This window comes from Paramormyrops kingsleyae, chromosome 16 (assembly GCF_048594095.1).
Source record: "Paramormyrops kingsleyae isolate MSU_618 chromosome 16, PKINGS_0.4, whole genome shotgun sequence".
In the NCBI taxonomy this organism is placed as follows: Eukaryota; Metazoa; Chordata; class Actinopteri; order Osteoglossiformes; family Mormyridae; genus Paramormyrops; species Paramormyrops kingsleyae.
In genome coordinates, this window is record NC_132812.1 from 6,911,623 (window position 1) to 6,923,961 (window position 12,339).

The following is a 12,339-nucleotide window of genomic DNA, read 5'->3' on the forward strand; positions in this document are numbered from 1 at the left end:
CATGGTAAACTTGCTCCTGGTTCTTTAGGTCAGGTTGCTTGGATGTCGCTTGTTGACTGAATTTTCAGAGAAAGCCAGTTTCCAGGTGGGATTCTGATGTGGATATTGACTTTTTTCTGATCACTCCTGTATTGCTTTGGCTATTGTGAATGTGTCATCTGCATCATTACATTACTGCGTGTGATGCGTGTGTGTACCGTGTGCGTACCATATGTGTACAGTATGTGAACAGTATGTGAACTGTGTGCATACAGCATGTGAACCGTGCGCATACAGTATGTGTACCGTGCGTGTACCGTATGTGTATCGTGTGTGTGTACAGTATGCGTACCGTGTGCGTACAGTATGCGTATCGTGTGCGTGCCATGTGCCACTCGAACTCTGGGAGTGTCAGCATCGTGCATGATTGATAATGTTCCGTTATTTTTTTTATTTCGTCAAGTGTGAACAGGCCTCTGAGCCAGGCAGTGTGTTGAAGATGACAGGTCCCTAGATATGTTGCAAGACATGGAGCGAAGCCTTTCCAGAGCCTTCTGTGAGGGAAGGGCGAGCACGCAGCCTGAATAAAGCAAGCTCACATTCACACCAGAAGGCTGCTTGTTCCAAAGGTTCCTGCCACCTCTCCTGCAGATTGTCTGACACGATTGTGATAAAGATCCAGTAACTTGGAAGCGCATGAGTCCGGTCCGGTAATGTGGCCCAGGGGTTTAGGAGGGTGTGAAAGTGACAAACGTGTGTGCGTCCTGCAGGCAGTAGAACATCCCGCATGGGGCACAGAGCGGTGCAGCTCCAAGCCCCTGTAGTCATTCATCTCTGTCGGGCCCGTGGCTCTCACCAGAGCTGGGGCTTTTCACGCGATGTCCACTAGGCCGAATTGGGGCAGGTGGGGCCAGACCCAGAGGTGTTTTTAAACACGGTGCCCCTCCCTAAGTGGGATTGTAACCTGAAAGCCCCGGTGCGGGGGGGTGTGCCTTGTAAGCGGCACGTACCTGCTACATGCAGCACTGGGGCTCTAACTCGGTTCTGAAATAGCCGAACCGTGTCAGCTGGCCCGTCATCCGGGGCGTTACTGGCTTCCCGGCTGCCAATCTGAGGCTCGCTTTGTTGTCCTCGACGGCCCGTCGCTCGCGTGCCCCCCGCGCTGAGCAACCCCATGTGACTGAAGCACCGGAGGACTGCATGGAAAACGGCTGTAAACAGACCCTTTCCACTTTGTTTTATAACCCCCCCCGCCCCCGTCTCTTCTGCGAGTTGCATCCATACGCTGCAGTCGAGCCCTTACCGTCTCGCAGAACCAAGACATCGTGACTTGATTGGTAGCAATTTCTGAGTAATTCATTCACGCGTAGCCGGGACTTCAGACCTCACTCACAGTTAGTTTTTCATTCTCATAGGTTAAGTGTGCCTGCACTGACCTGACTCTCTCACAGATGCTGCTCTTGTCATTTTATCATTTATGTCAGTATTTTCCAACCCGGTCCTCAGAGACCCACAGACTATCCGCGTTTTTGCTCCCTCCCAGCTCCCTGGCAGACAGTCCACATTCTGGCAGGGAGCAAAAACACGGCCTGTCTGCACATCCCGGATCGGAGGACCGGATTGGGAAACACTGCTTTATGTACTTCCACTGTATTACACACATTCCTTTTGTAAAATCAACATTCACAGAGTCGCCTGTGACTCTGCACAATATGATTGCAGTGATGGAATCACAGAATCAAATCACCTCTTCTCTGAAATGTAACTGAATTAGGTATTAACAGCATGACGGAGGTGGGTATCCAAAAACAGCATCGTATCAGTCTGTGTCGCCAGTGTTTTGATGTGTAATCGATGTGCGTCGATTACGCTGGTCATTCCGCTCCCAGTGGAATGACTATGATTCATTTTAAAAATGAATGACAGACCTGGTGGGGTTTATAATCATGTAAATATGGCACAGGAACAAGGCCTGGGTGTCTGGAGAGGAATGCCCCCCCCCCCCCCCATCCGTCTGTCTGTCTGTCCTTTCAGCTTTATGAGCTCATAGTTTTCTGGTCTGCAGAAACTTCTGCACAGAATTTAATTACTTCTCAAACTTCAGTCAGAGATATGTATGTATGTGCTTTTGTTTAGTGAGGAAAAAAGCCCCACAAGCAGCTGAGGAGATTTTTTTTTTTCTACCGCAGGATTAAAGAAACAGAGACAATAGCAGCGAGTCACAATTATAGGTCTGGGTTTTATTTTGTAGCTGCATTTGCCATTATAAATGTCCTATATGTCCAAGACGTAAAGGCTTATGCGGTTATGGTACAGCCCCGCGCTGATGTTCATTATTTTTATTTTTAACTTTGTTATTCCAGCGACTTATTTAAATTTAAAATATTCTCTGCATAATCTTTAATCTCAAGATTTTTTTCTGAGCTCCAGAGAGGGAAGAAGCAAAAGAAAGTGTAATTTTGGGGTGATTATGGGAGTTAAAAGCGAGAAGGCCTGTCCTTTGTCACAGCGTGCATTCCTGAGAATCTCTGTTTTGTCACGTGCTGAAAGTGAATTTGAGCTTGATTGGGGTTTGTGGTCCCGCCTGGTCGGGTCTGTCCCTTTCGGCGGGTCCAGCTTCTGCAGTTTGCCCACAGGATACTGCTTGATCCCATAGTGTCTCTAATGTGGATTTTAATCTACCCTGATGACTATGCAAAGAAAACTGAAACTGTTTTATTTGCCTTTTGTACAGACACATTGCAGTGTGTTAGCATTCACATATCCCATCATGCTCTCCTTTCTTTTAAAGACAGATACACATATAGAGGTGAGAGTGACCCTGGTGTCAACTGCCCCTCTGATTGGACAGCCTCACACGCCCATTTCGGTATACTACCTTTTTTGCACCAATCGTGACAGAGCATCGCAGCACCGACTCATCACAATTAAGAAATCAGGCGATATCTTCTGTGTTGTGGGCTGTGGCAGCCAGGGGCTGGCGTGCTTTGCCGCAGACACCCCCACCCCATGTTCATACCTCCCTTTCCCTTGTTCTGGCCTTGGCCTGCCCCACCCGCTGGAAATCGATGGAATTTTTGATTAGTGGGGGCTGCGGGGAGGGGGGAGGGATAGGCGGTGATTATGACCAATAAAGTGAATTAGACCCAATGATTTTTGACTTTGAATTTTTGTGTTTAATCAAATTTAAGATAAAGTCATCAGTGAAATTGCCGTTGATTTATAAATAAGATAATTGGTGGCTTTGCTCCTAAGTACCTTTTGCTGGCGAGCAGTGCCGCTTTTTATTGCTTAGTCAAACCTCCTCATTCAATTTTAAAATTGCCTATTGAATGGCCGTCCCCTTTGGAGGGGCCGTCACTAATACCTCTGGACGAGGCACTTCCTGGGCGGCCGCGAGTGCTCGCAGGCAGCCGCTGTCCAGGCCCCGCCTGATTCGTCATCACGGGCCTCCTTAGAGAATATCTCACCAATCACAGCTCCGCCTAAGCCGAGTCGCTGGCCTTGCTGCCGTTGACGCCGCCTCGCCGGGCCGCGCGCACATCTACACTCCTGAATACTCCTCTCCTGTATCCAACGCTGTTCTTATTGAGCATTATTAAAAAAGGTGGCTCTCAGGTGTCAGCCCCTCTAAAAATAATTTTACTCAAACCATTTAGCGATTTGTCCCGTATTTTTCATAGTATCCCAGCTCAGGAAAATTTATCGTCAGGCACCCCCACCCTTGCTGCTAAAATTTTATGGTGGGGGGGCGTCCCATAGTCCATCAGCGGGCTGAGCTCCCTAAGGGTCGTATCCTAGAATCGCCGCAGGCTAACTTTTGTGGGTCTCACCTGCTCTACATAGTTCTCAACTGATAAAGTAAATTGGCACTTATGCAAGAACATCCGCGATACACAGAAGTTACAGAAGTGCTAATGCAAAAAGGCGACATAAGAACATTTACTTTATAATTTGATTTATTTTATGTGTTCAGTACTGTGTGTTATGAGTATATACTTGACTTCTGTGTTTTTTTCGCTGTAAGGTGTCTTGAATTGCATGGGCAGGTTAATTCTGGCTTACATAAAATTTGACTTATGTAAAGGGTTTGTGTAACGATTATGTATGTCAATCGAAAGCTGCCTGCATTTGCTTATTGTCCTGGACGGACCTGAGTCACGTACAGACTGCGGCAGTCTCTGTGATCATCTGGAGTCACAGTGAATCCGTGGGGGACTGCTTACCCTGAACCTCGCCCTCCCCTAGGGACCCTCCCACCCATGGACCCCCGGCCCCTATCCCCTGCATCATCCTCCCAACCGGGCCCTCTTCCCTGCTCCCCCCCCAGCGGGCTGTCACCCCCCGCGTCACTCGCTGCCGCCGGGCCACATGGCGTATGCGCGCTTGCGCGATTGTGAGTTAGCGTCCATCTGTGCTCGCTCCTGCTGTCGGGGGAGGGAGAGAGAGCAGCGGAACTTTCCAGAAAAATGTGGCGATGCGATTATAGGGTGCCAGCTGAACCGTCGGATCCGGCCTGGTGCTCGTCGTCTGTGTGCCGCACTCAGCCTTGCAGAGAGCTGCCGCTGGTTACTGGGGTGGTTTGCTGGTGGAGCCGTTTCCGTCGGCCGGTGTCTTTTCGGCAAATTTCATGGCTTCTCTCTCCACCAGAGCGCTGTCGGCATGTGTGTCGTGTGAACTCCCATAATCTGTCAGCTGTGACTCCCCAAACACTCGTCTTTCACACAACCGGAGTTCTGGCAACTTCCGATAGCCTGCGTTCTGCACGTCTGAACTCCCGGATATTTTGGCTTGCCGACTTCTGAAGAGAACGCGGCTGCCATCTGGGATCCTCTTCCTTTCTTTTTACGGACCCCCCGCCCCCCCCCCCCCGACTGCGGTGCGTATTCCACTCCTGTTATTCCTGTAAATCCGAGTCACACCTCTGTGGTCCCGCTCAGTCTGAGCCCTTCTGTGCCAGTGGGTGCTGGCCACCTGGACTCCCCACCCCCCCCCCCCCCCAAACCCCACAGCATTAGCGGGCTGTGTGGTCTGGTGGGGGCTTTAGCCATGGGGCGGGGGTCTGTCACAGCCTAGACGTTCCCACGGCGACCAGAACACCAATAAACGCAGCCTCTTCTGTGACTTCAGAAGCCCCGCTGAGCGCCCCCCCCTCCCCTTGCCCCCCGGCGTATTATGGAGAGGTGAGATCTCAAAAAACCCAGCTCCGGACCCGATTACGGTCCGACGGGCCGCCGGCGCCCCCGCTCAGGAGCGGCATGGAAAAGCCATCACCCCCCCCCCCCCCCCAGTAGAATGCTCTGGGATGCGGTTGGTAAGTTTTAAGACGTGATGCCCTGTTTTGAACGTTTGCCTTTGTTATGGTCTGCTGAGAAAAATAATAGGAATAAGTAAGCAAGCATGGATCCTGGGTCCGGCGAAGCTAATTGGGTGGGATCCACCGCGTGGGCCTGCAATTACAGCACCTCAGCGGCCTCGGAGGGGGCGGGGCTGAGCGTGTGGCAGCGGCGAGCGGCTGCGGGGCCTGATTAGCCGCTCCGGACCGGCCTCCGTACGTCTCTGTGCACGGTGAATTGTTTTGGCAGCTCTGACAGCAATTTATCTAATTAAGCTCTTTTTCTGGAACTGTCCGTTTAGAACTGGAGACGTACCGTATGCGGTGCCTGTGTTTAACTCTCGTAAAATCTGCAGCGCGTCCACATCGGCGGGAAATGGACGTGGCGGCTGGAATGTGGTGATTAAAGTATGAAATAATCAGGAGTTTTTTAAATACCAGCCAGAATGGGCTCCATTCATTTTGATCTTTATAAAGTGTTTTTTCTTTCTTGGTAATTTGCTTTTTCTTCTCCCCGCAACCAAAAGTTATTTGATTTCAATCTTAATCATTACCTGCTGCGGTTGGGCCGGGGCGGGCCTCCTTGCAGAGATGACATTGAAAGGCTATCTCCAAGGCCTAATTAGAAATGGCCCTTCTCTTTACAATTGTCACTCTCACCTCAAGCCTGCCAAAGTAAGCCTTGCATTTTAAACAGCCTCTAAATGGCAACCCGGCAGATTTCACTTTGCGGTGACCTTAGCCGGCTTTGCCACGGACGTGCGTGTGCCGGGAAGGCCTGGCCGCACCACCGTGCCCGTCACCTGGACGCCACTCACCATCCGCAGAAGCGGAGATCTCCCATAAACACCACAATCCATCAGGGCAACGGCGGAGTGAAAAGATAGTTTGTTTTCACACTTAAAGGAGATATGAAATGGAGTGTCCTTAACTTAATCACCACCTTGTTTTACCGCATTTGCATATATTTGCATATTAATTGGACTACAAATTAAAATTGGTTTTGTAATTTTAATTAAGTGTCCACAAAGGTATATGATTAGAACTATTTAAAATACTGTCTGACATAACTAGAAGCACAGCTTTGGTGAAGATATATTTTTCTCCTTCTTTTCTGAGGGGGGGGGGCAGGGGGATTACTTTCAGGGAATGTGTGTTTTATGATAGTAATTTTTAATCTCCAGTAGATGATGCAGCCAGACAGACTGGGGGTAGCCTGTCAAAGTCGGTATTGTCATTCTGGTGATTTGCGGCTCTTGATGGGCTGTCTGTGGTATCTGCCTGATTGTAAATTAAACTCTTTGCCTTTAACTATGGAAAACAAAGCCTTATCTCACTACCATACGCAATGGAATTATGTAAACGGATTTTATCAATGTGTAGAAACAACCGTTCACCTGTGGAGGGCCTTGAATCAAGCCCACACATTTCCAGCTTCCCCAAAGCCGACCTGTTAAGTTTTCCTCAGGTAACGGAAAAAAAAACGAGAGCTGGTAATCACAATTACTCTCTTGTGCCTGGTTCACTTGTATGTGCTCACGTGGGGCTGAGAGGTGTTGAGTTTGCCCTGAAGTCACCATAAAACAGACCTGGAAAAATGACTGCAAATACGTTTTTCCTCCAACGTAAAAATACATTCAGCTTGGGCGGGCACTCTAAATAGCCCACTATGTCATAGTGAGACTTAAAACCAAGTTTCTGATGCAATTGCAGTGAAGTGAGGCTATCACGATGGAGACTGGGCGAAGAAGCATAACATTACCACGGCGCTCCTTTGGTGCGGCTTGGAAACCTTCATACAGACATTTGGAAGCATTTTTCTTGTAAAATACTTAAAGCTAAAAAGCACTGGGATACGCTTCGTTCTGGCCGTTTCTTTTCTTCGTTTTTTCACCTCAGATGCGATGGAAAAAGGTTTGCTGGGCCTCTCCGCTCTTACCGTTAGAGCAGATGACATTCTGATAAGGGCCGGCGGAGTAAGTACAGCAGCCCCCTCTCTTATCGCGGTGCCGTCTCGTGATGGTTTTTAAATGGTTTTCGATGGAAAGAAACTGTGTATCTGGGAATCAGTTTGGGTGCATCCTACAACCTAACCTAAGGTATCATGCCACAGGTGACGGCTGACGGGGAACGAGGACAGAGATTTACATACTCGCCCCCACAGCAGCTTGCAGACCTATTGCGTGGCAATTAAAATGCTGTCATGATTTTGTCTGCTCACTTAGTTAATGATTTAACCGCTACGCCACCTTCAGGCCTGACTCAGCTGATACAGGACCTTGGCTAACCTCACTGTGTCTGTGCTAACGTCGTGTCACTTTTATATCCAGAACATTCTAGATTGTTCTGGAAGGTCTAACAGCTCCCCGCTGGCGTTCTGATGGTCATCAGCATGGCCTTCATTAGCACGAGCTTCGGTGCCGGCGGGTCACATGGGGTTTGACAGTCTCTATGTGTTTTTACAGGAAACGTTAAGCACGGCGTCACGCCGGCTCTTATTTCTCGTTCCCTCTCCTGTCGTTGAGATTTCATGTGGGTGAAAGGGCCGCCGCCGTGGATGGTAATATCCAAATAATAAAGGGACTAACTGCCACTTCACCCGGATGTTATTATTTCAAATGACAGAGTGACCAAAATATCAGAAATTGAAATTTTAATATCACGGGGAAGTGAGGGCGTATTGTTGTATGACGGCCTCGGTGAAGTGGTGGGAGTGAAATTATCATCAGCCAAGTGAGTGACAAAGAGAAATCCAGTAATTATTCTGGGAAATTAGACTTTTAAAAGCCTGTCATAACAGCACTTATAGGTAACATTCCCAGCCTCTTTAATGAAGACTCTTTAAAGCCAATAATGGATGAAGGAGCTCGACGCTACATGGACTGTTTGGGCATTCTCATTAGTACTCTACTCGCCCCCCGGCATTGCCCGTTTTGTCTCCGGTCAGAGTGGGATGCCGTTCCGTAGCCCGCAGCTCAGCTCTCCTGGTTTCTCCATTTTCCAGGTTGCTTCCCGAGCATAAGCGTGCTCGCTGCGCAGGAGTGGTGGGCCCCGTCGGCCCCCAGGAACTGGGGCCCCCTGGAGATTGCCCCCATTCTGCCGAGGGACTAGCCCAGAACACGATGCCGAGAGCATCCCCTGGACCTGATTCTGAGCATGGGGCCCCAAGTCCACAACATACCGGCGTGCCCCAGTCCCCAGAAGAAAATTACCAGAGACGAGAAAGTGTAGCGCCCCCTACAGAGGGGGGAGGGAAGCAGAGCAACACCTCACACTGCCAGGTCGAGGAGGAGTGTGATGACACCGCCAGCCAGCAAAGACCCCTGCACATCGTTTGGCCCCACAGGTGGTGAGTAGCGCACGTCCGACCCCTGCACGCCTGTGTGACATTTTCCCAACGTGAGTTGAACATCATCAGCTCTATTTTTAATCTGGGATCCTCTGCCAAGCGCTCATCCCGTCTCATGTGAACGTTTAGCATTAGCTCGGAAAACTCCCGGGAATCGACTGTGAAATGAAATTACCTCTGAGCAAACAAATAGGGTCAAACTCTCAAGGAGACATGCGCTAAAGCTGCCTGCCGCTAATTATGTGGCAGGTTCCTTCTTGTGTCAATAAGACCCTGGGAATTCGCAACCCGGGCGTTGGCAGAGAAGCGCTCGCCGATTTATCAGGCTGGTATGCCTCCTCGCCGCTGAGGAAAGGCTGTCGGGTCGCATTGATAGGAAAACGATGTTACAGCTCTGCCGTCTAATGAGAACATCCTGGAAATGTCTAATTCGCTCACTTACAGGCATACAGGCCTCCTGAAGTTACTGCAGATCCTCTGAAAGTCAGTACCAGACAGAGGAGTGTGTCACATAAACACCTGATAAAAGGTGTCAGAGAACCTCCCGGAATAGCGTGACCGTCCACCTGCACCTGGCCGTCCTGAGCACATCATCTGCGTTTGTCATCTGACTCGTTTATACATTCCTGCCAGTGTGCCAGTGTGTCATGAAGAGGATGCATGGTCTCTGGGCTTGGCGGCAGGTATGAAGTATCCCGCTGGCTGTTTCTCGACAGAACCTCTTCTGTGCCGTGTCCTTGAACCGGCGTCTGGGGTAGTACCGCACTGCGGTACCTGTAACAGCGCCACCTTGTAATCACCGCAAAACTGCACCGGAACATGGCAGGATTATTGCTGCCAACGTCCTTGTAAACTCAGGCCTTGTTCTGAAGGTATTCTGGGATTTACGCCGTCTGATAATCTCCTGTCTCACGGGAGCCGACATTTAAAGCCCCCCCCTCCCCCCATCCCTTCTTGCCTTTCCTGAGGTCAAATTCATCCCCTACATTACTTTAGGGTCTGGCTGGGTGGCAGAGCGGCAAGCAGCTCTGTTCGAGGGGAGTCGGGGGGCAGTCCAGGTGACAGCATGACACAGGGACGTCCGCGAATGGCCTTTGTAGGCCGTCCATTTCCAACACCACATTAGACCTCTGTGAGCCCTAGAGGCTGATGGGATGCAGCTGTTGTCTAAAGGGATTTTTACATTTAATTTTAAAAATCCAAATAAGTAATAGGCAGTGGAGGCATGTAGGTACCCGCAAGGTACGCGGCCTTGGCGTTCCGCATGTTATACATAAGATTCATAGAATTATATGTAAAATGGGAGCATGAAACATACACTGGCTATTTCTTCTGTCCTTTGCGCATCGCGTTGAGTTAGTATTGTGCCAAGACACATCTAGCAATGAGTATTCATGACGTGAAGTTAGCATTGCGCTAAGACGCGTTTAGCTAAGACTAAGGCAATGTTAGCCATAGCGATGTTAGCCTGGGTGTAAACAGCTAAGCAGCCCATGCCTTAAATCCCGAAATCCCAGCTGGGAGCAGCAGTGCTGGTTTTGTTGTGGTCACATGCTGGAGTCTGGAAGTGTGTCCTTCCCCTTAATGACACAGATTAAGGCTTGCCCCCCTCATCATTTCCCAGAGCGGTTAGCATATGCAGGTTAGCGCTCTGCTTGCTAATCCCAAGCCTCTCCCTTGTCCCCACTGCACACTTCACTTGATTGAGCTGGGTGCCGAGCATAAATTTAGGGAGTGATGGGGGGCCACGTTTTGACCACGTTGCTACTTTGCAGATGGGGGAGCCACAGTCAGCCATTGCTCATTGGCCCCCACACCCCTTCGCCAGGGCCAACACATGTGAGCCCGCCAGAGCCTGCTCTGTGTGTTTATTAGCTCCCATTGAAACAGTTCACCACCCTCAAAAAAAGACAGGCACGCGTTCATTTATTTATCTGTGCGACCGGTACCTTCCGGAACCTTCCATGTAGCATAGAAGAAGAGAGCCAGCTCCTCTGTCAGCTTAATGATGCGTCAGTTCTGCAGAATCAAAGCTTGCAGATGATTCTTTTCCCTTCTTTTCTGCTTTTATTCAGTACTGCTTTCAATAAATCCTATTTGGGGCCATTTGGCAAAAGAAAAGCTTCTAGTTGAAGCTGCCCGTCGCACGAGTACGTATGTGTGCATTATAGCTGTATATGTATGTTATAGCTGTGTGTGTGTGTGTGTGTATATATATATATATATATATATATATATATATATATATATATATATATATATATATATATATACATACATACACACACACATATCCATATATATATACATATATACACACACACATATGTATATGCATATGCACTGGGCCTTTGCAGATAAGATTGGCCGCTGCTGGTGTAAAGAAAAGAACCAATTACCATTCATTTACATGGGGAAATATTGTGTTCCCAGAGTTCTAAAAAAAACTTATCAAATCATACCAAATAGTACATAAAACTTAAATGGGATAGTCTACTACACACCTAGGCTATAGGGTCTAGCCTAAATGACAATAAAATGTACAGTATAGTAAATACATAAAGCAGTGTCATAGTTTGTTTACACCAGTATCACCACAAACACGTGAGTAATGCACTGGGCTATGACATCACGACTGCTACGACATCGCTAGGCTTATGGGACCACCATCATGTAGGTGATCTGTATCCAAAACATTGTTATGTGATGTATGATTGTATAGCTAGAATTAGCTTGTTGATAAACAAATGCTATTTCTGCTTTTTTTCATTTTTCGGTTAGTGAACAGTGGTGCTATTGTGGGTCTTTTGTAAGAGTGAAGTGGAGAAAAGGACACGTTTGCAAAGCAGGGGACACTTGAAAATGTATATCCATCGATGCAAATTAATTCAACAATTCAATAATTGCCCAGGACTCACATTACATATTTTGACATTAATTTAGTCCTGCATAGAGCAGGAAAAACAGGTGGAATGGAATTGTTTATGTTTTTATCCGATTCTTACCATGGCTGGTGGGGGGTGGGGTGGTAATTAATCCTTCCTGGTGACACAGGGCAGCATTCCGGGGGCACCATTTGTCATGCTAACATTAGGGGCTCATTTTGAGAATCTAGCATGCAGTCAATTTTCAGGAAGCCTGAAGGTGGGAACTGAACAACCCCCCACCCCCAACCGCTGCCTTATTTACCGGCATGCATCATCTGTGAGCCCTCAGCCGGCAATGTGACACACGACATAAAAAAAAAACATTTATGTTGGGGTCGGCGTTAGTTTGCTCTGTGCGTGGCGGATACTCCAGAGAGCGAGAATAAAGAGCGGAGGACGATGAGGTGCTGTGGGGGTCGCGGGGCGGCAGGCCCTGTAAATATATCTTTTTAATAACTGTCGTCAAGGTTAATGCAGTTTACCTCGGCGGGGGGGGGGGGGGGGGTGGCTGTGCTGGCACTACCTTGGGGGGGGGCACTCACCGCATTTGATAGCTGAACGTGGAACGCAGTCACCGTGAAAAGGTGGGGGGGAAGCAGGGGGGACAGACTCTTAATGCTATTGTGTGCCTGTAACCATCTGTCACGGCTAGCCTGGAGATGCGGGAAGATTAGCGGCAATACCGGGTGTTCCACACCATGTTGGTGAAGCCCCCCCCCTTCGCAGGCGGCTGGGATTACTGCCTGTAA

At 48.9% G+C, this 12,339-nt stretch overlaps 1 protein-coding gene across 4 annotated transcripts in view; it reads left to right on the forward strand.

Annotated features, from left to right (window-relative positions):
* The window catches only part of gtdc1 (glycosyltransferase-like domain containing 1), a 44,576-nt gene that overhangs the window by 15,294 nt on the left and 16,943 nt on the right, over positions 1-12,339 (forward strand). For all 4 annotated transcript variants that reach the window (XM_023815976.2, XM_023815981.2, XM_023815974.2 and 1 more), the window contains one exon: positions 8,319-8,663. In XM_023815976.2, the coding sequence (XP_023671744.1) occupies positions 8,319-8,663 (345 nt within the window). The remainder of the gene's footprint in view (positions 1-8,318; positions 8,664-12,339) is intronic.